At 40.2% G+C, this 23,831-nt stretch overlaps 6 protein-coding genes across 6 annotated transcripts; 4 read left to right on the forward strand and 2 right to left on the reverse strand.

Moving 5' to 3' along the window:
* Positions 1 to 767: 767 nt before the first annotated feature.
* On the forward strand, positions 768 to 2,096 carry SAPINGB_P000993 (uncharacterized protein; the record flags this gene model as incomplete). Its single annotated transcript, XM_031995716.1, has 1 exon — positions 768 to 2,096. The coding sequence occupies one exon, from the start codon at positions 768 to 770 to the stop codon at positions 2,094 to 2,096; it is 1,329 nt and encodes a 442-aa protein (XP_031851607.1).
* Positions 2,097 to 2,703: 607 nt separating this feature from the next.
* SAPINGB_P000994 (uncharacterized protein) lies at positions 2,704 to 3,897 on the forward strand (the record flags this gene model as incomplete). The annotated part of the gene is made up of 1 exon (XM_031995717.1): positions 2,704 to 3,897. The coding sequence occupies one exon, from the start codon at positions 2,704 to 2,706 to the stop codon at positions 3,895 to 3,897; it is 1,194 nt and encodes a 397-aa protein (XP_031851608.1).
* Positions 3,898 to 3,987: 90 nt separating this feature from the next.
* On the reverse strand, positions 3,988 to 6,192 carry SAPINGB_P000995 (uncharacterized protein; the record flags this gene model as incomplete). The annotated part of the gene is made up of 1 exon (XM_031995718.1): positions 3,988 to 6,192. One exon carries the CDS (start codon positions 6,190 to 6,192, stop codon positions 3,988 to 3,990), a length of 2,205 nt encoding a protein of 734 aa, XP_031851609.1.
* Positions 6,193 to 7,689: 1,497 nt separating this feature from the next.
* SAPINGB_P000996 (uncharacterized protein) lies at positions 7,690 to 9,819 on the forward strand (the record flags this gene model as incomplete). Its single annotated transcript, XM_031995719.1, has 1 exon — positions 7,690 to 9,819. One exon carries the CDS (start codon positions 7,690 to 7,692, stop codon positions 9,817 to 9,819), a length of 2,130 nt encoding a protein of 709 aa, XP_031851610.1.
* A 1,240-nt stretch (positions 9,820 to 11,059) lies between these two features.
* On the forward strand, positions 11,060 to 19,097 carry SAPINGB_P000997 (uncharacterized protein; the record flags this gene model as incomplete). The annotated part of the gene is made up of 5 exons (XM_031995720.1): positions 11,060 to 12,637; positions 12,703 to 15,759; positions 15,809 to 16,257; positions 16,308 to 16,875; positions 16,935 to 19,097. The coding sequence occupies 5 exons, from the start codon at positions 11,060 to 11,062 to the stop codon at positions 19,095 to 19,097; spliced, it is 7,815 nt and encodes a 2,604-aa protein (XP_031851611.1).
* A 502-nt stretch (positions 19,098 to 19,599) lies between these two features.
* On the reverse strand, positions 19,600 to 22,536 carry SAPINGB_P000998 (uncharacterized protein; the record flags this gene model as incomplete). Its single annotated transcript, XM_031995721.1, has 2 exons — positions 19,600 to 22,292; positions 22,371 to 22,536. The coding sequence occupies 2 exons, from the start codon at positions 22,534 to 22,536 to the stop codon at positions 19,600 to 19,602; spliced, it is 2,859 nt and encodes a 952-aa protein (XP_031851612.1).
* Between the last annotated feature and the right edge of the window lie 1,295 nt (positions 22,537 to 23,831).

Here is a 23,831-nt window from a genome sequence, read left to right on the forward strand (position 1 = left end):
TTTTCTAAATTTTTAATACTTTACTGTTAAATGATTGCCAAGTATCAAAAACTCATAAGTCCAATATTAATTGATTGGTTTTTTTTTTTTTTTTTCCATTCATTCATTTTGATATTCCCAATTTACTCCCCATCTAGCCTCTCCTTTAACCGCTGCCCCTCTCTCTTTTTTTTTTCTTATTTTATCCCGCCTCAGACTAAATTGGCAATGAAGCTCCGCTTTGGCGCTATGAAACTTTAAGTTGTTTTTTTATACGCGCGTTTGATGGCACTGGGAAATAAAATATTTGCCGTCAAATAAAGAGGAAAAATAAAGTAACTTCAGCTTCATTTCGTCTATGCCATGCTGGATTTAATACATTGTTTGAAAATGAATAAAGATTTATATAAATGAATTAATCAATCTATATATATATATACTTGGCCTTAGTGCCCTTTTATTTTTAATTTTTAGTTTTTTTTCATTTTTATTCATTTTTATTCATCTTCGACACTTTGATGCCTTGCCTCATGTTTATTTTATTTCATGACAAATCATCCTTCTATTTTAGTTTTCTAGAAAACTTAGTATTTGTATTTACACTACAAAGTTTATAAGCTTGGCTGCGTCATTAGTTTTTACAGCTCTAGAGTTTACCTATTTCTTTTTATATTTATCGATTTCCCCTCCTTTTTCCTGTCTTGTTTTTTTTTTTTCCATTTCTTTAAAAATAAATTTTCTTTATTATATTTTCATTTTTTTTTTATTATAATTCCATCCTAGTTAATATGAATTTTCAAAATATCTCTTCAGGTTACCCGCCAAGCTCTCCTCGTTCAAAGTCGTTATCCAATTCCGGCCCTTCAAGTCCCGAAATGAGTGCAACTATAGACGGCACTACTCATGGCAAGTTTACACGGTTTAAAATCAATAATTTGCTAAGCTCAGAATCAGAAAGCTACCAGCAGACCGATGAGTACATATATCATCAGAATCCTGATTTAAACCAAAAGCAGCAAAGAATTGACAGCCAAGATATTATCAACTTTAGACAAACAAGTAATTCATTTGAAAGTAGTAGTGAGACGAGTGATGCGGAAGCTCCAAGTGCATCTTCAAGCCCTCAAAGCAAAAATAAAACGAAATCCAGTAAAACAACTCGTTTGTTGAGAGGAACAGATCCATTGTCAAAAAAACACCATGAATTAGACCTCAAAAGGTCAATGGCTTTAGTAATACTTAGTGGATATAGTCTACGTCAAGCTGCATCTGCTACTGGTGTGTCTCACGAGACTTTAAGACGAAGACTGAGAAGTTTGAAGCAAAAGACAGACAAATCTTCAGGATCCAGTAAAAAGCTTTTTATCTCAGCAGAAAGATTTGACTGTCAAGCACCTTTAAGTTACCAGAATCAGACCCAACAGTCAAGCTTACCGGATCAAAACATAAGTAAGGGTGGTTTTCAATCTGAAGAGGGCCTCAATAACCAGTGCACACCAGAAGCCCTAAAGCCGATTTTATCAGGTCCACATTCGGCAGTAGATTACAAAAATAATGGGCCAGAGTCTGAAAATTCTGCAGTAGCAGAAGATAGCAAAAAATTAAAACTTAAAGACTTAGGGATTGATGGAAAACGCACAGCAAAACTCAAGAATGAACTTGATATTTTTGGACGGCTATTTCGTCGCGAATTAAGTCAAAAAGCGCCAGAGCTGCAAGATCGATTAATGGGAGAGTATGAAAAAATTAAGCGTCACGTTTACGACTACACATCTCACACAACAGAATCTTTGCAAATGGCCAAAGCAATGATATTTGATGATATTAAGCAGTACGAATGGAGATACTTCCATTCTAAGAGTGTCATGGATTTGACTGAAGCTGACCTCTCTTTAGTCATGTCACCTGAAGACCTCATCCCTCCAGTAAATAAAGAAATTCCAGGAATTAGTACTTCGTTTCATCATGAGGATTTTTCTGACTCTCAACAAAGTTTGAATGAGAGTGAAGCCTCACAGCAATTCCTTGGAACAAGCCCAGAAACAAACACGAGAGAAAATGACAATGTGAGAAGGGTAACTAGCATTAGTAACATTATAAATAAAGTGGATTATTAGATTTTTCATTATTATTTTGTTGTTTTTTATTTTTTTTTTCTTATTTGTTAATTGAATATAGATAATTTGTTATGAATTCGATGATTTTTATCAGATATAGACTTGACCCAATTGCACAACCTTGAACCAGGATGTTACAGTTTGTATGACAACTTTGTGTAACTGCTTGCGCCTCTCTCTAAAATCTCCCCGCGTCTCACAACCATCGTTTAAACCCTCAACCACCGAACCAACCGGCCAGCTCACCACCACCTTTTTTTTTTATATACAAATACTTCCACACACAAACACGCACACACACACACACACTGCCACTGACAAAAAAAATTGTCGCAGTTGCTCTCTTTTTTTTTTCCCTTTTTCTTTCCACAACAAACTTTTCATATCTACTCGTCGTCGGCAATTGCCTATTCCCATAAATCTTCTTATTACCCAGACTGGCTTTCTGCGTGGAGACTCTAGACAAAAGTTTTCATTTACGGAGGTGTACAAAGCAAATACATTCCGAAAAATAACGCGATAAAGGACCCGCTTTAAATATATATCCCTTTTTTTTTTTATCATCATTTATTTTCAGTTTTTTATTGATTGACCAAATAATTGCAAAATGGCCGACCTACCACCCATTGTTTTAGACCAGGGTACTGGTTTTGTCAAAATTGGACGTGCCGGAACCAACTTCCCTGACTATACTTTCCCGTCAATTGTGGGCCGCCCTATTTTACGAGCAGAGGAGCGCAGTACCGACCTGGCTGGCACGGGCTTAGAGGGCATTGAAATCAAGGACATTATGTGTGGTGACGAGGCATCTGCAGTTCGTTCACTGCTCCAGATCTCATACCCCATGGAAAATGGTATCATCCGCAACTGGGAGGATATGACCCACCTGTGGGATTACTCCTTCTACGACCGCATGAATATAGATACCCGCGGTCGCAAAGTCTTGCTCACAGAGCCCCCAATGAACCCGCTCGCCAACCGTGAAAAGATGGCCGAAGTTATGTTTGAAAGATATGGCTTTGGTGGTGTGTACGTTGCCATCCAAGCCGTTCTGGCACTTTACGCCCAGGGTCTGACCTCGGGTGTCGTTGTCGACTCGGGTGACGGTGTTACCCACATTGTTCCTGTTTACGAGTCTGTTGTTCTCAACCACTTAACCCGCCGTCTGGACGTTGCGGGTCGTGATGTGACCCGCCAGCTCATTGCTCTCTTGCTTCGTCGTGGTTATGCTTTTAACAGAACAGCCGACTTTGAGACTGTGCGTCAAATTAAAGAGAAGTTTTGCTACATTTCGTACGACCTGAACCACGACACAAAGCTTGCTGAAGAGACTACTGTTCTTGTTGAAAAGTATGAACTTCCTGATGGCCGTGTCATTAAGATTGGCCCCGAGAGATTCCAAGCCCCCGAGTGCCTGTTCCAGCCTCAGCTCGTTGACTGCGAGCAACCTGGTATAGCTGAATATCTTTTCAACACCATTCAATCTGCCGACCTTGATGTCCGATCCAGTTTGTACAAGGCTATTGTGCTGAGTGGTGGTTCATCCATGTACCCTGGTCTTCCTTCGCGCTTGGAGAAGGAGCTTAAGCAGCTGTGGCTCACCAGAGTGCTACACGGCAACCCAGAGCGACTGGAAAAGTTTAAGGTCAGAATCGAAGACCCTCCTAGAAGAAGACACATGGTTTTCATTGGTGGTGCTGTTCTTGCAAACATTATGAAGGACAAGGACCACTTGTGGATTAGCAAGCAAGAATGGGAAGAGCATGGACCATCTATCTTGACCAAGCTGGGCCCTAGATAAAAAGGGAATAAAATAAGAATAGGAAAAAAAAAATAAAGTCTCTTGATACGTAAATATACAAATTTATATATATTATCCAACTCACTGTTTTTACTTTTCATCAACTTCTTGTCGTAAAGGGATAGTGAGTTCGACGCCTGTGAGTTTTTGCATATACTTGATATAGTCCAGGCCTTTACCCTCTCTCTGAAGAGCCGCATCCGATTCCTGCTCGTGAGCAAACTCCTCATGAAGAGGCATGGAGCGCACCAGGACATCAATCATAGAATCTGGAACCAGAGAATTTTGCAAGTCAAGCTCTGTGACATAGGCTTTGCCCTCAGCAATGTCGACAAATGACTGCAAGACTTGGTCGGCTGTCTGTTGGTCCTCAGTAACTTCAACCATAAATTTAATAAATTGTTCAAACGATACTGAAGGAAGTGCCTGTTCGATTGAGTGAGTTGAGCTCCGATGGCTTGCATGTCGTTGGTCTATCGATTTTGGGTGTAAAAGAGTAGAGGATGAGGAAGCGTTACTATCCCGGTCATGTTTGGAGGAAACAGTAGTGTGAGAGGAAGAAGAAGAAGATCGTGAAAAGGGAGAAGAATCAGTCGAAGAAGATGACGATTCCGATGATTCAGTTGATGCACTTGTGTGGGTTTGTGACTGAGAAATGCCAGCGGCAAGCTCGAAAACATCATGCATTTCTTCTTCCGTGTAAATAAGCCCCAGCGATGCCAGCGCGCCGGAAAACTCGCTCTCAAGAAGAGCGTTGCGATGGCCCTTGTCAAAAAATCGAAACACAGACTCAAATTCCTCAAGTTGGATTGGTGTTAGATTGGTCATGCTGCGTGCCACAATTTGATTTTCAATAAAGGCTAGTTTCTTGACCACGCTCTGCTTCGCCAGTCCCAGCTCATACTCCAACTCGTCGTAAGAGTAGACTGTGTAGTCGTTTTCTTCAACACCAGCCTCCTGGCATTGTGCGTCAAGGTCTCGTAGCTCACAAAGTGTGCTATCAAGAGGCTTGATCTTATCGCTGAGATCGGTAATTCCTAGCAATTGTTTTTCAAGCTCGCCATCAAGATCACTAATTCGCAGTGACACCATATCTAGTGAAAGCGCAAATTCGTTTGCAGTATCAGCAAACCGTTTTCGTAGCAGTTCCTTGATTTCACCCAGTTTGTTGTTGATGCGTTTTGCCTGTGAGGCTTCAGCTGCTAGTAACGTGCGCCAGGCTGCCTCTAGATCAATGAGCCGCAGACCCTCTGGTGGATGGTATTCACAAAGCCCATAGGTAGCTAACTTGGTACGAATGTTGCCAAGTAAAGAAGTGAGCTCTGATTTTTCTGTGATCCATTGACGCTTGGTCGTACGCTTATAATTGAGGAATTCTGTGCGGTGAGCCTTTGCGTCAATATATGTATCGTCAAATGGTGCGCTAAGCCACGCAGCCTGTTTTGCCTCCATTGCAGCCAGTAGTGCGCTCACGCGTTTTTCATACGAGTGTTGCATTTCTAGAGCGGAGCCGGTGACTTCTACAAACTTTTCCACGCGACGGCCTGCTGTTTCAATTCGATCCAGGGAAGAAAAGGCGTGGAACCAATAAGCGACATATGTCATGATTGATCGCTCATCGGGTTTGGCGACATCACAAATGTCTTCAACGTCGAGCAACTGGGGGATACCAATTTCTTCAGATGCAATTTGGAAAGCAAGTTCCATATTGCCGCGATGATCGTCAGGGTCAAGTTTGTTATAGTCGATAAGATCTGGGCGGTGTCGGTCCAACAACGCACAAAATGCTAGGCCATCGGTCCATGAGGTTGAAAAATTTTGGACATCGACACCATCATATCCGGCAGTTTTGCGTTGGCACCACAACAGTAAACCTTCTTTTGCCGAAAGACCTTCTTCGTTAATGTCTGAGATGGTGAAGCGGAGAATGAGGACCCAAAGCAGACCCAACACAAGTTTAAGATTGGCGTCAATAATATCCTCAGCTCCGATATTATACACCATAACACCACGATGTTTAATAAAGTCAAGAGCAGTATTGACATTTTCAGCTTTTTGAACACGGAGTTTGGGATTAGGATAGTAGCGACCCAGAGACTCTCCTCCAATGATTTCAAGGAGCTGGATCAAACGAACTCCGTTTGAGAGGTCTGGTGCAAGGTTTTCGAGAGGTGGAATTGCTTGTGACTGCAGGTATGTATTTGCCCAACGCATAAAGGCCTTTTGCTGGGTAGCAACCCAAGCTGGTAGTTCTCTGTTTGATGAATTAGAAGATCTGTATGAATATGAAGACATTTTGATTGGTATGTGATGAGAAGAGATGAAGTATGTAGGTGTGGAGAATGAATGTAAAAAAGAAGGGATATTTATTCAATACTTAAGAAAAAAAAAATTGTTCTTCATAAGATCCCAATCTGTTCTAATCCAGAATCTAAGGCAGATCAGTTATGTCCATAAAGATATGTCAAAATCCAGCAAGGGAAAAAAAAAAAAAAAAAAAAAAAAAAAAAAGACTCAGGAAGATTTACAAATAAAAACAAACAAACTAATGAAGAAACGGGGGGGGTGTTAAAATGGAGGTCGTTTTGAACCCCTGGTGTCATGCGCTTCCCAAAAGAGAAAAATAGGGAGGTGATGAGGTAAAAGTCTTAAACATTTTAAATAATAAGTTATATAGTTTAAGTCTTATTTCAGTCACGTTATTTTTAATCAGCCGCATTTAAACAATTTTCAATTTTGTCAGGTTTTCTTTTTTTTCATTAGCTTATAAGCTATCTATAGCTAATTAGCTATAGATAATCTATAGATGGATCTGTGAGCTCCCAAGAACTGCAACTGCTGCTGATCTCAAATTCAAATTCAAATTTTCAAAAAAAAATAGATTTCGGTTGAAATTGAATTACTTAAAAAAAAAAAAAAATAAATAAAATTCTGGCAGTTAATAATAAAAAATGAAGAAATTTCTGGCAAGTACTTGTTGATTTGTTTTATTTTTTTTTTCATTATAATGACGTTTCTATGTGCAACAAAATGCAAATTGTTTGTTTGTTTGTTTTTATTCAAGGGTTAACAAAATGCAAAATACCTTTTTCATCTGAAAAAATTTCCTAAATATTTCTATATTTATATATCAAAATATCTTTTAAGGCATTTATTTCTATTGAGGTGTTTTTTTTTTCTTTCTTATGGACACTAATTATTGTTTTGATAGTTTAAATATTACTAAATTACTAATGAATATATAATCTTTACATAATATTTAATATTTATATAAATATATATAAATATATATAAATATATATAAATATGCTTGACATTTTCTTCAAACCACAGAAGGTTATGGAATATTCCAACGCGCCGGCGGAACACATTGGAATGTCACGGAACTTTCTGATCACGTGATAAGACACTGAAAATTTCACTTTGTTATTGTTATTGTTGTTGTTGTGGTTTTCATTTTTTTTTTTTTTTTTTTTTTTTTTGCAGGGCTCTGCGGGGTGGCAATTTCTATGGCTGAATGGTTGGCCTGGCTGGCTGGCTGGCGTTGGCGCTGGCGCTGGAAAAAAAAAAAAATTTCCTACGTGGGAGGTTCCAAAGATTTCCATGGAATCTGCTAGAACCTCCACAACAAGACCTTGCCAGCTAAACTCAAAAATTATATAAATAATCGAATCAGCCCCCTTTGCTTTTCTTCTTCTTCTTTTTTTTTTTTCCCTCTTTTCTTACTATACAATCAACAAAAAATAATTCTCTAATCAACAATTCCAATTCATCACAAAACATACATTCACTATGAGTGCCCCTGTTAAGTCTGAATCTTACGAGTTCCAGGCTGAGATCTCTCAGCTGATGAGCTTGATCATCAACACTGTCTACTCTAACAAGGAGATCTTCCTTAGAGAGTTGATTTCTAACGCTTCTGATGCCATTGACAAGATCAGATACGAAGCTCTTTCTGATCCTTCCAAGCTTGAGACTGAGCCTGAGCTTTTCATCAGAATCACTCCCAAGAAGGAGCAGAAGGTTCTTGAGATCCGTGACTCTGGTATCGGTATGACCAAGGCTGATCTCGTCAACAACCTTGGTACCATTGCCAAGTCTGGCACCAAGGCTTTCATGGAGGCCCTCTCCGCTGGCGCTGATGTCTCCATGATTGGCCAATTCGGTGTCGGTTTCTACTCACTTTTCCTTGTCGCTGACCGTGTCCAGGTCATCTCCAAGAACAATGACGACGAGCAGTACATTTGGGAGTCTTCTGCCGGCGGTAAGTTCACCATCACTCTTGATGAGGAGAATGAGAGAATCTCTCGTGGTACTGTCCTCCGTCTTTTCCTGAAGGACGACCAGCTCGAGTACCTTGACGAGAAGAGAATCAAGGATGTTGTTAAGCGTCACTCTGAGTTTGTCGCCTACCCCATCCAGCTTGTTGTCACCAAGGAGATCGAGAAGGAGGTCCCCGTCGAGGAGTCTGAGGAGAAGACTGAGGAAGAGTCCGACGAGAAGAAGCCTAAGATTGAAGAGGTTGACGACGAAGAAGACAAGAAGGAAGAGAAGAAGGTTAAGAAGGTTAAGGAGACTGTTACTGAGAATGAGGAGCTTAACAAGACCAAGCCTCTTTGGACCAGAAACCCTGCTGACATTACTAAGGAGGAGTATGCTGCTTTCTACAAGTCCATCTCCAACGACTGGGAGGACCACCTTGCTGTCAAGCACTTCAGCGTTGAGGGTCAACTCGAGTTCCGTGCCATTCTTTTCATTCCCTCGCGTGCTCCCTTTGATCTCTTTGAGACCCGCAAGAAGAAGAACAACATCAAGCTTTACGTCAGACGTGTTTTCATCACTGATGATGCTGAGGAGTTGATTCCTGAGTGGCTTTCTTTCGTCAAGGGTGTTGTGGACTCTGAGGACTTGCCCCTTACCCTTTCTCGTGAGATGCTCCAGCAGAACAAGATTCTCAAGGTCATCAAGAAGAACATTGTCAAGAAGCTCATCGAGACCTTCAACGAGATTGCTGAAGACCGCGAGCTCTTTGATAAGTTCTACACTGCCTTTGGCAAGAACATCAAGCTTGGTGTCCACGAGGACTCTACTAACCGTGCTGCTCTTGCTAAGCTTCTCAGATACAACTCTACCAAGTCTCCTGAGGAGCTCACTTCTTTCCAGGACTACATCACCCGCATGCCTGCCCACCAGAAGAACATCTACTACATCACTGGTGAGTCTATCAAGGCTGTTGAGAAGTCTCCCTTCCTTGATGCCCTTAAGGCCAAGGACTTCGAGGTTCTTTACATGGTTGACCCCATTGATGAGTACGCCATGGCTCAGCTCAAGGAGTTTGAGGACAAGAAGCTTGTTAACATCACCAAGGACTTCGAACTTGAGGAGACTGAAGAGGAGAAGAAGCAGCGTGAGGAGGAGATCAAGGAGTTCGAGCCCCTCACCAAGGCCCTCAAGGAGATTTTGGGTGACCAGGTTGAGAAGGTTGTTGTTTCCCACAAGCTCATTGATGCTCCTGCTGCCATCAGAACCGGCCAATTCGGCTGGTCCGCTAATATGGAGCGTATCATGAAGGCTCAGGCCCTCCGTGACTCTTCCATGTCTGCCTACATGGCCTCCAAGAAGACCTTTGAGATTTCTCCTAAGTCTCCTATTATTAAGGAGCTTAAGCACAAGGTCGAGGAGGACGGCACTCAGGACAGAACCGTCCGTGACTTGACCACTCTCCTTTATGAGACTGCTCTCCTCACTTCTGGTTTCACTCTTGATGAGCCTAACTCCTTTGCCAGCAGAATCAACAGACTTATCTCTCTTGGTCTCAACATTGACGAGTCTGAGGAGGCTCCTGTTGCTGCCGCTGCTCCCGCTACTGAGGCTGTTCCCGCTGAGGCTGCTGCCGAGTCTGCCATGGAGGAGGTTGACTAAACATCTCAACATTGTGCTTTTAACGAACTCCAAAAATTTTTAAAAGTTTGATGATTTTTTTTTCTTGTGTATATTACTTGTTCTCTATAGTTTATAATTTATTGGTTTAAAAATAACTTGGTTCTACAATTTTTCTTTTTTTTTTCTTTTTTCTTTTTGAAATTTAAAATTTAAATTTTTATTGCTGCTTGAGTGTAAAGGTTTTAAGTTGACATTTTATTACTGATTATTTTACTGAAGTTTTGTAAGCTGACTTTTGTCTCTCTGTATTTAAGCCAAAGTTTCAATTTAGGCTGATTTTTTTTTTTGTATCATTATTGCCATAGTATAAGCTTACATTGCTTCTAAAATTTACCGGTATTCAAAATTGATGCTCTGATTTAGTCGAAAATTCTCAAGACTTAAGCGATTTTCCTGTATAAACCTTGTATTTACGTACAATTGAATGATTCAAAATGACTATAATTTTTATTATAAACAGTTTTTGAATCTATTTCTGAGTGAAATATCATAACTACTATATATATATGTTAATTCTTTTATTAATCTTAACAGATTTCGTTGGTCTTTGGAAAGATGCTGCTGTACTAGTTTTTCCAAAAAAAAATTTCAACCTTGTGCACGTGGGTCTTACATAAATCATTATTTTTACAAGATAACATTAGCTCAAACATTTAATTCAAGATTACACTAACTTAATTTGTAACTAATATTACAGAATCTTAATGAAATTAAGCACTTAGCCCCCCAAAATCAGTGGTTTTCTTTTGTAAATATAATTAAGTTAAATACTTACAGATAATTAAATTTACACGTGACTACCTGGTTGTATAGTGTAGTGGTGAGCACATCGGATTTTGATTCCGGTAACCCCGGTTTGATCCCGGGTACGACCTTATTTTTGTTTTTTTAATTTTATAATTTTTTAATGTTTTGAGTTATGACAAACGCGAGAAAAATGTGGGAAATTTTTTTCACCACCACCATAATCATTTTCTCATTACACAACAATTTTGTTTATTTTTTTTATTTTTTTTTTTTTTTGAACACACCATTGCTTCGCGGCTTTGAAAAAAATAAACAACCCATTGTTTTAGCTTTTCCATAGTTGCAAAACATAACATCTATCTACTCATTTTCTGTTATTTTTATTAATTTCAATCCTCCTACTTGAATCCAAAAAACATTGCTCTGATCAAATCTCTTGCCACCAATTCTTCTGGAGCTGAAATCAGAACCAATGTCTGAGGAAAACAAGGATAGCTCCACTGAGCTGAATCCTCTTGTACTATCTTCTGCTGATGTTTTCACGGAGACAGCTCCTTCCGCAGTCAATGAACCGTCCTCTAATGATACTGCCCCAGAACAACAAGCTGCCCCTGTGGAAGACGTTGTACTCCAACAAACGACGTCCGTGTCTGCAGACGAGCCAACAGTACCTGAAACTTTAGTCGAACCGGTCACTATTAACAAAAAAGAACCTATAAATAATAATGAGCAGCAAATTATAGGAACACCTACGGTGGAAACAGCGGCTGTGGAAACACATGTAGCCACCGAACCATTAGTCGATTCTACTTTTACCACCTCAAATTTTGTTGCTGCCTCCAATGTTGTCGCTGTTACTTCTGATATACCCGCTGATCTTCCTGCACCCGTTCTAGAAACTTCACAACAAGAGATTCCAGCCACTGTTCAAACTGCAGAACCTATTACTAACCATGTGACAGCTGAAGCCAATCCCGCTTCAGTTAAAATCAACAACACTGTGCCAACAGAAGTTATTGCTGTTTCTACTGAGGTCAACTCTGAGCCGATTGAAGTTGAATCGGTGCTAGCTGAAACCGCACCTGCGGCAACTGAATTCATTTCTGTCCCAGCTGAAACAGTGCCTGCGCATACAGAAATTGCTTCTGCACTTATTGAAAGCAATCCTGAGCCAATTGGGGATAATTCGGTGCCAACTGAAAACACTGAAGTTACCCCCGCACTAACGGAAACAACTGTAGTTCCAGCTGAAATCAGTCTTAGGCAAACTGATGTTGGCTCTGAACCAATAGCCAATACGGATATAACTGAATCCCATACAGAGCCCATGGAAATTGACAACGATCTTATTGAAGTCATCAATGCACCGACAGAAGTTTCTCCCGAATCTATGGAGGTTGACACCATTCCAGCTGAAGCCAATCATTCACCTGCGGAAGTTACTCCTGCATCAGTCGAAGTCACTCATTTACCCGCCGAGGTTATTTCGGCGCCAACTGAAGTTGATAGTGAGGTTATGGAGGTCGACTCTGTGTCAAATGAAGCTGGGACTTTACCGGCTAATATTATTCAGGCATCAACTGAAGTTATTCCTGTACCAGTAGAAGCTACAAATTTACCTGCTGAAGTCACCACTGCAACAACTGAAGTCGACCCTGAGCCTATGGAAGTTGACCCAGTTCCAACTGAAGTCATTCCTTTACCAGTCGAAGCTACACACTTGCCTGCTGAAGTCGTTCCCTTAGCATCTGAAGTCAACCCCAAGCCTACTGAGGTGGATTCTGAATCAAAAGAAGCACAAACTAAGCTGAGTGAAGTTGAAACTGAATCAACTAATGCTTCACTAGCTACAACTGAGCTTGATTCAGCCAACGTTGATAATAAACCTGTTGAAGTTTCTTCCGCACCAACAGAAGTCAATAATATACAAACAAGACCGGTACCATCTGAATCTGCCCAGCTACCATCCCAACTTTCAGTACTTCAAACTGAAGTTTCTCAAACGATGTCTCCTGCACCTCCAGTTCTACCAAATAGTGAAACATCTGGGGTATGTTTTTGAATTTACGAAAAAACTTTTTTTTTTTTTTTTTTTGACTAACATTATTTTTTTAGACTTCTCTCAACCCTAATGTATCAACTGAATTAAGTGAACAACCTTTGGCATTACCAACTGATGAAAACAAATTAGCGATTCTTAAAACAGCGGCTCGATTTCTTTCTGTCGAACCCTTGCTTCTCGTAAAAATGCCAGAATCTATTGTGGAATCAATTGTTTCTCAAGCTACCAAGCTGGAAACGTTAAAAAGTCAACAGAAGATTGCTGAAATCTCTTACGAACAAAATATTAATGCCAATAAAAATAAAGTCACTCTTCTTTGCAAGCAATTGGAGACTGCCTCCGCTGAGTCCACTTCTCTTCGCTCACGACTTTTAGAAGCTCAAAACATTAAGTCAACAATAGAACACGACTTTTTGACTGCAAAGAGCTCGTCAAGCACTCTTTCTGATGAGCTTATTTCATTGAGGACTAGAATTTCTACTTATTCAGATGAAAAGCGTCAATTTCTGGAAAACATCAATCAAAAAGCTTCAGAGATTAAAGACCTCCAATCTGATCGCGAAAGGCTTAGAAAGGAAGAAATTGAGGCCCGCAAGTCTATTATCAACCTTGAAACACTGCTTCAGAAATTCCAATCTTCTCAAATATCCGTCCAAATGCGCGAACAGAATCAACAACAAGAAATTTCTTTGTTAAAAAAGAATAATGAATGGCTTGACAATCAACTTATGACTAAGTCCGATGAGCTTAACAACTTTAGAAGTGAAAAACTTTTTGTCATTTCTACCATGCAGTCTGATCTTTCTTCTTTACAGTCTTCTTATCAATCATTAAAGAAATCACACGACACTCTCAAAACACAATATGACCACACATCAAAGCAACTCAGTGATGCTCTAGTTAAGGTTAAGGATCTTCAGGATGCACAGGCAACTAATGAAGAAACTTTCAGAGTTGAAATGTCCTCACAAAAGCGACTGGCTGATCTTTGGGAGCGCTCTGCAAAGGACTCTAAGAAACGTGTTGAAGAAGTTGAGAATCTTCTTGAGTCTTTGCGAAATAATGAGTCCCAGAATATTGGTCAATGGAAGGAGCTTGCTCAAAAGGAAAAAGCTCGTGCTGATTCTTTGGCCAAGCAAATTTCTTCTCTTGAAAGCCAGCTTGAAACTACAATTATTAACTCTGAACAGCCTAGTGAACCAGGAACTCCATCATCTAAGAAAGAATCTGGTACTTCGTCTACTGTTGTCTTTTCTCCTTCAGCTAAAATTATTGCCGACATTCAAAAAGGCGGTGGGTCGCTTGTTCAGTTATACACAGATTTCCAAGAAGCCCAAAGCCGGCTTGCCAGAGAACGTCACAAAAACAATGCTTTGCGCGAGCAGATGAATGAAATAATGGATGAGATGGAACGACATGCTCCTGCAATTATTGCTGAGCGTGAGGAAAATAAGCGCCTTGAACATGAACTTACTGAGATGTCTATTCAGTTAGAGGCCGCAATTTCCACTTCTGACACTGCTTCTGAAAAACTTAAGACAACTGAAATTAAGGTGCAAGATTACGAAAAGGAAACCAAACTTCTTTCTCAGCAGGTCAACGATCTTTCTCGCCAGGTCCAAAATCTTATTATTCAGAATGATATTTTGTCGCACCCGGATCAACCAATCACTCCAGAGGAGCATACTGCTTTACAAAAGATTCTTAATGGCGGATCTCTTGAAGATTCTGATACCGACAAGTTGATTACACAACGATTAGTATTGTTTAAAAACTCATTAGATTTGCAACGCCAGAATGCCAATCTTTTAAAGATTACACGTGAACTTGGAAAGAAGATGGAAGAAAAGGAAAAGGAGATGCAGCTGAAGCTTGAGGATGTTGAATCAGTTGCAGTTTCTGATGCCAAAAAAGCCATTGAAAGTCTTCAGACTGAAATCGCGTCTATCAACACTAAACTAGGTGCTGTCACTCGTGAGCGTGACATGTTCCGACGTATGCTATCCACAAAGTCTGAAAATGGAGTTTCACTTGCCACTGCTGTTGAAAACTCTTCTGAGGGCCAAGCCACTGCTCAAACCCAGCATCTCATTAAACAAAATGAAAGACTTACTGCCCATGTCAAGGATCTTGAAACAGAAATTTCCAATATGCGAACTGACACAGCTGCCACTATCAAGGAGCTTGATTCCAAGGCCGTTGGATTGATGAATGAACGGTCTACTTTACAACTTCAATTGGCTAAGACTGAGAGCCAATTAGAGCTTGCTAACGAACGCCAAAAGCATTTTAGCAGCAACCTCGAAATTATTAGATCTGAAAATGAAGATTTCAAGAAGAGATACCGATCGATGGAAGAAACATTAACTAAGCAAGAACTTCGCGCCCAAAAACTTTCTGAGGATCTTTTTGCATCATCTTCTTCAATGGAATCAATCAAAAACGAGGTCGCTAATCTTAGAGCTGAGCGATCCATCTGGAAATCAATTGAAGAGCGACTCAATAAAGAAAACTCTGAATTGATTGAAGAGCGTGGACGTCTTAGTGGTCTTCTCGCAAATTCTAAGTCTTTCGAAACCGAGAGAGCCAACTCTACTGCTGAAATTACCAATCGTCTTAATTCTCAAATTGCCAAACTTGAGTCAGAACTTGTCGCCCTGCGCAAGAAACTTGATATACAGACTGAAGATGTTAAGAATATTTCTTTGCTCAAGGAAACGGAAGCCCAGAATTATCTTAAACGTATTGAGCAGCTGACCACTGATCTTGTCGCTGTTCGTCAATCACTAGCCAGGGCTTGTGATGATCATGAGAAGTTTAAAGCCGCTCATGATCTTGTCAAGACACATCTTGCTTCTGCCCAAGAAAAGCTCAAGGCTTTGGAGGCTGCTTCTGTTCCAGATCCCAAATCACGCGAGTTTGTTCTTACACAGCAAGTCAACTCCTTTAAGAAGAAGCTCGAACTTGTTCAAGCTGAGCTTGATCTTTCCAAGAAGAATTTAGAACAACTTCGAGAAGTTGCCAAGGCCGCAGAAACTGCATTGGAGGAAATGAATAGCACTCATGACAAGTATAAGGAATCTACCGACAAGCAACTTACCGACAAAGAGGTGTGTATAAATTTCTTATTAACGTTTTTTTATTTGCTAACAACTTTAGGCTGAACTTGCTTCTTTCAAAAAACGGTTTGAAACTACCACCAATATTTTGAACAAAACTAAGGAGACCTATTCCAAGATTGACGGACAGCGTCTTAAACGTATTCAGGAACTTACTGAAGAGCAAAAACGCTTACAAGGCATTGTTGATGTTTTGCAGACAAGTGAAGCCAAGTTCAATGCTAATATCGAAAAGTTCAAAGCCGATTTAGCTCAGCAAGTTTCAATCGCCAATAACGCTCGTCAAGATTATGAACAAGAGTTGGTAAAGCATGCTGAAGCCGCAAATGCTCTTAAGGTTCTTCGAGAGGAAGTTGCTGGTTCCAAGGCATCTGAAGAAGAACTCAAGCGGGCTGCCCAAGTAGCTGTCGAAAAACTTGCTACATCAGAAAGCAGTTGGGAGTCACAAAAGTTTACTTACGAAAACGAAATTGAACAACTCAAGTCAAGGTATGCATTTTCAGCAAAAAATCATTGCACTTTATTAACTTTTTTATAAGATTTGATGAAACCACTTTGCAAAACAGACTTTTACTTGATCAACTTGAAAGTGCCAACAACAGAATTAACAAGAACCCTCCGTCATACGAAGATGCCACAACTTCTGATGCCCAGCTTCGCGAGCTCGTCAACTTTTTGAAGAGAGAAAAGGAGATTGTTGATGTCAAATACGAGCTTAATTTACAGGAAACTAAGCGTCTGAAGCAGAAACTTGAGCAAACCACTACCTCACTTGACGAAACTCGTCTGAAACTTGAACGGTTAACTGAAGAGCAAAAGAAGGGAGGAAATGGGGATGATCAAAAGAAACTTCAGGATCAACTTAATGACATTAGCATTTTGCGTGAAAGTAACTCTACATTACGTCAGCAAAGCAACATGTATTCCAGAAAGGTTAAGACTCTTGAAGTCGAGATTGAAAAACTTCGTGCTCGTGTCGAGCCTTTAGAGGCTCAATTGCGTGAATCGAAGGTTGAAATTGAAGCCAAGGAAGCCCAAATCAAGCTGGTGGAACAGGAGGCCAATGACTGGAAGGCTAGAACTCAGAATATTTTGCACAAATATGAGGTAAGCAAATTTTGTGGATTTTTATTTTTATTCATTTATAGACTAACTTTTTTTTGAAGCGTATTGATCCTAAGGTTGTTGCTGATCTCAAGGCAGAGAATGAAAAGATTAAGAAAGATTTTGCTAATTCAACTCAATCTTTGACTTCTCTCGCAACTAGAATTACTTTGAAGGATCAGGAGATTTCTAAAAAGACTTTGGAACTTCAAAAGGCTGTTGGTGATCTTGCCAAGGTTAATGAACAGCTCAAGACTGTGGTTGCAGAGCAAACGAAGAGCAAGGAGGAAATGGAAAAACTTAAGGAAGAAGTAAAGTACCATGAGAATCGGTTTATTCGTGTTAGGGAGGAGTTTCTTGAAAAGCTTAAAAGGAACCGTGCCACTCTCAAGACCCAACTCGATGCTCAGGAAGCTGAAAAGAATACCCTTAGAACGGAGATTACCAACTTAAAGGTAGAACTTGAGAAAAAGAACAACGATGTTAAAGTTATTGATACTGATGAGGTATCGTCACTTAAGACAGAGCTTGCTCAAGTTAAGGAATCACTGAGTACCAAGGAGGCTGAGTTGGCAAAAATACCTGAGTCCAAACCAGTAAATGAAGAGGTTTTGGAAAAAAATAATCGCATCAAGGTACTTGAGGAGGAAGTTAACAAATTGAGTGACCAAATTCTTGAACTTCGACAAAATAAGTTGAAGCAGCCGCCAGATGCCGAGATTGTTTCTCTGAAAAAGCAAAATGCTGAAATTCAGACGAAGCTGGCCAAGGTTTCTGAAGAAGCGCGCCAAAACTTTGAAAGCGAATTGTTGCGAAAAACACAAGAAATTCAGAATGCTGCTCAGAAAAGGGTCGATACTGCGGTGCAGAACTATCAGAAGCTTATGGAAGAACAGGCGAAAGAAAATAGTAACCAGGACAACAATGGCGGTGGTGTAATTGTTCAAAGTGGTGACGAAGCTATCAAGAAGCTTAACGAACAGCATGAGGAGGCTATCAAGACACTTAAGACTGAGGCTGCAAATGAAAAGAAAAGGGCCCGAGACATGGCCTTAAAGGAAAGTGAGATGCGAATCAAACTTTTGCAGGCCAAGGCGGAAAAAAATGAACGCGAAAAGGGATCACTTGCAGAGCAGATTAATGAGTTGAAAAACAAACTTGAAATGCAGCAGAAACTTCCAATTCCTCCATTCTTTTCGCCAGGAATGCCGTTTGGTAATCCGTTTATTCCCAAACAACAGCCTCAGCAGCTCCAACAACAACAACATCAGCAGATACAGCAGCAACAGCAGCAACAACAACAACTACAGCAACAGCAGCAGCAGCAACAACAACAACAACTACAACAACTACAGCAACCTCAGCAGCTCCAGCAAAATGATTTGATTCCTGGAGTTTTGGCTGCGAAAAAGCAACAACAAGAAAACGGGACTAGTACGCAACAAGCGCCGGGAACTTCTGCTCTTTCTGTCACTCCAGGTAGTACACAAATTCCACGCAATGCATCACGGTTACCGATTCGCACAATTGGTGCTCCAGCAACACTACCGGATACATCACCTGCAGCTGCATCAGTGACTGCAGGTGCTGCAGTTGCTAAGCGAGGTCCTGTTGTAAGTGGGGTTCCAGCTTTTGTTGGACACACGCCTGGAGGAGGAAATGTGATTAATTTGACATCGATTGAGCCTGGACAAATGGTCAAGCCAACCGGCCTCTCAATTTCACAGCCTGCTACCCGGAACTCGTCGCCGCAACCCCCGGTGACTACTACCACTACTACGGCATCGCCTGGACTAACAATAACCGCTGTTGTGCCATCAAATTCACCTACTGGTTCATTAGGTGCTACATCTGCTACTTCTTCAACTGCTGGGTTGTCTTTACCAACGGCGCCTAGCGCTTCTCCATTTACAATTATTCCTTCAGGACCTTCTGTTACCAACAGCAACAGCAATAATACCATAATTGCAGGTGCAGGTGCAGGTGCAGGATTAAAACGGTCTAACGAGACCGTTGAGTCTGGAGGGAAAATTAAGGATGCTGGTGGAAATAACGGACAACCGGAAGCGAAAAGACGGCGAGAAGGTGATGATGGTGGATTGGAGGCTGAGACTGGATCTTCGAATAATCATAACAACCATAATAACAACAACAATAATAATAACGGCAATAATAATAATAACAACAACAACAACAACAACAATCATCATCAAAATGTAAGTTGATTTTTTTTTAATTAATTATTTTGTTCATGGATACCTTTTCAGAAAGCAGTGATTTTCAGAAATTTTCTTTCTTTGCTCCTGTTCTAATGATTTTTTAAAGTGAGAGAACTTTGAATTCTAACAATAGGTTTTTCTTTTTCTTTCTTTTTTTCTTAATTATCGTGCTCACTTTTTATTTTTTTGTTTGTTTCTATGCTAATTTTATTTTTTTTAGAAATCAAAAAAGAAGAATCAAAAAAAACAAAAAGGTGGCAGATAATGACAGTGAGGGCTTTAGGCTGCTGTCCTATAAAATGATGAAAAAATAAAATTTTAGAATAGTTTGATTAGTTTTTAATTCGTTATAATTGGAAAAAATATATATTATTATTATTATCATTAAATTTATTGATTTATTTAAATATTAAGTTTATTATTGTACAGATGAGAGAATATTACAGAATTATTCATTAAGTTTTATTATTCCTTCTTTTTTCCTCCATTTCCTCCATTTTTTTTCTTTCTATTTTTCTTTTTCAAAATCGTTATCAATGACGAGTCCTTCTACCAGGACACCGCTCAGGTATTCAAGGACAATCATAAACAAGCCCAAAAGACTTGAGATTGAAAAGTGGGAGATGCCAGTTCCTATATCCAGCCAAGAACCCTCATCCACCACAAGGTAAAAGAAGTTAAGAGTGAGAACGTCACAGACAGCAAGCACAGCTGAGAAAAGAGCTGATTGGGGGACACCAAGCTTGTGGTTAAGAATTCCGAGGGTGCATGAAATTATGGCGAAGGGGACGAGAATCTTGAAGAGTAACAGTGCACCAATAGAGAAAGGTTCAAAGATTGGAATTAGGCGGTAAACCGAATCAAGCGAAAAGGATGAAATGGAGGCAATGTTGCCTGTGCCGAAAAATCCGACTTGAGATAGGTAAAAGAAAAAGAGGGCCAGTCTAATTTCATTGATGGTGATGTGTTTTGTTTTAGTATTCTTATCTTGTTTTTGTTCTTGTTCTTGTTTTTGTTCTTGTTCCTCTTCTTCCTTCTTGTTGGCGATGGCAACACGGTCCAGGTGAGCTTGTAAAGAGAACTCACGCTCGAGGTGCAGCCAGACAGTGAGAATGGAAAAGAAGCAAATGTAAAAGAGACCCTCGTAAGAAATTGTGAGGATGATAAAAGTCGGGGCAAATGCTAGGAAGATGGTGAGCAGCCGCCATCGGTAGTCTGAAATTGGTGTGAACCATTGTAAGAATGGGACTGTGACGGATCCCACAAGGGTGAGCCAGCCAACGATTTGTGCTACAAGAGGAAGACCCTGGCGGTCAGCTAGAGAGATGACAGCAGCACGGGTAGAGAGAGTGGAAATGGCAATGAGAGAGAGCTGTGTAGCAGCAATGACCTTGGCGGCGGTAGGGAGGAGCTTGATGGTTGTTGTGAGGTGGCGGAAAACAAGCACACCAATGACAAACATGGCAGCGCCTGCAATTTGGATTTGAGTCAGACTCTCAACCTTGATGGCTGGGAGCAAGGTAAAGGAAGACATTGCAATACAGAGCAAGGCCCAGAGAGCTGATAAGATACGGTTGCGTTTTGCGACGATTGAGTTTTGGATCCAGGGCCAAAAGACAGCAATGCCAAAGCAGAAGGAAAAAACTTTACGGTCAAAGTAGCCGAGAACAATAGCTTCCATGATACCAATGCAAAGAACAAGGTTGAAGAGGGCAAAAGTGACTGGGTGGGTGGGATGAGATCTGCGGATAAGGGTGCGGACGCCGAGGAAAACTGTTTTACGGTTAACAAGGATTTGCTCCCAAAAGAAAACAGGGAAGAAGCAGTAGAGGTAATAGTTTGGTGGGGAGCTCTGCTTGTAAAAGAGAGCACAGAGAATGGAAAAGATGGCAAAGAAGGCAGAGCGCACGATTGGGTGGGCGGGCTCGGAAACAGCACCAACGACAAAAACCTTGAGGAAAGAAGTAGTGGCGTATCCGATCCAGCCAATGTATCCCAAAGTGACCAAAGTACGAAGCAGGAGCCAATTGTATGTCTGGAGGTATCTAAGGCCCTTAATACCAAGCTTCATAAGGTCTTCGGATTTTTCAATGGAAAGGGTATATTGTTTGGAATTGATGAGAGATTGGATTTCCTCGGCGCGGTCCTCAATGGTTTGGCCTGGATCTGAAAGGGGACCAAATGGCTTGAAATTGATATGGGATTTTTGATTTGAGATTTCCTTGACGCGGTACTGTTCAATAATAGTCATTGCGTTTGCAAAAAGAGCTTTTGCCTTGACATCATTGGGGGCATCCAAAAAGGCCAGGGGGAGCTCGCCCACGGAATTGGCCGGGTAGTTGACACCAACAAGGTAAGCCATAAGAGAAGCCACGTCTGCTTGATTTATATCATTACGTTTGACTGAGTTGAGTTTCCAAGGGGCAGAAAAGTCGTCATGGTCGCCAAGCTGGCCCTTGACAGGAGCTGCGACACCTGCACCCCAGGCAATTATTGGAGTACGGGTATTATCAGGGTGGCCATCACCGTGACTGCCCCAGTCACTCATTCCGTGATCTGCGGTAAAGACCCAAGCAGTTTTATTGTCGGCGTAAAAGTCCTCGACAATTTTCTCGAGCTCGTTAATTTTGGAGTCAATGTACTTAATATTGTCATAGTATTCTGCCGAGTAAGGGCGGTAACTGTGGCCAGCGGTATCAATTCCAAGAAGATGGAGGAAAAAGACTATTTTATCTTGACGGAGCGAATTTTCCAGGTCTTTGTCTTGGGCAGCTTTGGCAAAAAGGTCAAAAACGTGGTCAAAAACAAATCGGTCGAGTTCAATTGAAGACTTTGTGAAATCTTCGTCTTCGTGTTCATACATGATTGCATCGACGCGTTCAGCGTCAGAAGCACCGCGCGAAAACATTGGCAAGATATCAGGAGAGCCGTAAGAGTAAGTATGACGAGACTGGTTAAAGACGGAATCGAAATCCACAGGGTTTTCCTTCCAACCTTTGGTGACGGCAGAAACATCTTCGTAAAAGCCAGCAATTAAGGCGACATGGCCAGGTCTAGACTCTGTAGGCATACGCGTGTGGGAAACTCCAAAAGTACCATTGAAAAGAACGCGAGAGCGTAGGTGGGGTGCAAGGTAATCAGTGATTCCGGTGGAAGGATGAGTTACGGCATCGAAGCACTTATCAGCGCGTAATCCGTCACCTGAGAAAAGGTGGGATTAGTTTTTTTTTTTTTTTTTTTTTTGTAGAAGTGGATTCTGGTGAAAGTTTGACAACATACCGACAATGAGAAAAAGACGTTTTGCCGGGGCTGATTCGGTAGATTGCCAATGGTCCATGCCGTGGACTAGGGGGGAAACAAAGTAGATGTCAAAGATTGACATGAGAAACGCGACATGGAAGAGGACTCCCACAAAGAGGACGATTCTCTTGCTAAGAAAGTCCATTGTGGTGATTAATTGTTTAAGGGTAATGAGGGTTGAGGGTTGATAAGTTAGGGGAGAAAGGTGGTGATGGGAGGATTTTAAAGGAGGTTTAAAAAAAAAAAAAAAAAAAAAAAAAAAAAAAAAAAAAAAAAAAAAAAAAAAAGGCCAGCAGGTTGAGGGTTTGCGTGGAGGGCTGAGAGCCAAGGTACAAATCACGTGGTTGAGTGTTTTCAGCCGCGGGTCCTAATTATAACTGATTAAAAGAAAAAAAAAAAGATGTTTGAAGTTTTCGGGACACGGGACAGGACATTGGAAAAGTTTGAAAAGAAGATTATAATCTTTTTTATCCTAATTAAGAAGAAGGATATTTGAATTGTTGTCTAGCAGGCAGGTTATGATGGTAATATTGTATATATAGATAAGTTTCAATTGATCAATCATGATGATGAAAGAAAACGTTATTTTCAACATTTGGTGCATAAGAAAGTGGATCGTGTGAATACTTCAGTAGTTAAGTATATTTTATATTTGTTTATCAAAAAAAAAAAAAAAAAAGACTTTTAGGCGAGGACATTTTGCCAGCAAGGTTCTTATTTTCTTTCTTTCTTTCTTTCTTTATGTTATATAATTTATTTTATTTTTTTAAAGACAGGAGGTTAGTGTTTAAATAATAAAGAAGAATGAAGATGGCGACATTGTAACTACAAAGAACCAAAGAGTACGACATGCTGATTGAAGACTATTTGAAGCAGAAAGACACAAACAGCAATTTTGGTTGCCTGGTTGCCTAGGACAAGATCTGTGATGATGTTTGAAGAGGACGCTTAGTTACCAAGATCTGTACGCTTTAAGAACTACTAAGAACTACTAGCAATTGTCTGCAGGGAAAGTGCGTTATTAGTATTACAAGTGGTTTCGGATTCAAGTCTTTAATTAATCAAAAAAGTTTTTTTTTTAAAAAAAAAAATAAAATAAAATGTGGGGGATTTCTGTTTTTTCTGTTTTTTTTTTTTTTTATATTAATATTATTCAAAAAGATATGTGAAAAAAAAAGTGAGAGATTTTAAAATCATTTATAAGACCATAAATTTTAGGAAGAATTGAATTATTTTCGCTTTAGGGGTCCATTTTGATTTTTGATTTAAATTATTTTAATATTTGAATATTTTTTTTTTTTTTTTTGACATGAAGGGTTTTTTTTTTATCAATTCTGAATTTTTTTCTTTTTTTTTGAATCGTCGTTAAATAATTGTATATGGGTAATTATAATTATAATTATTTATATAAAATAAAATAAAATATTCAATGCCGTCCAT

The sequence above is a fragment of the Magnusiomyces paraingens genome (assembly GCF_902498895.1).
Source record: "Magnusiomyces paraingens strain CBS 517.90 genome assembly, contig: contig1, whole genome shotgun sequence".
Lineage (NCBI taxonomy): Eukaryota > Fungi > Ascomycota > Dipodascomycetes > Dipodascales > Dipodascaceae > Magnusiomyces > Magnusiomyces paraingens.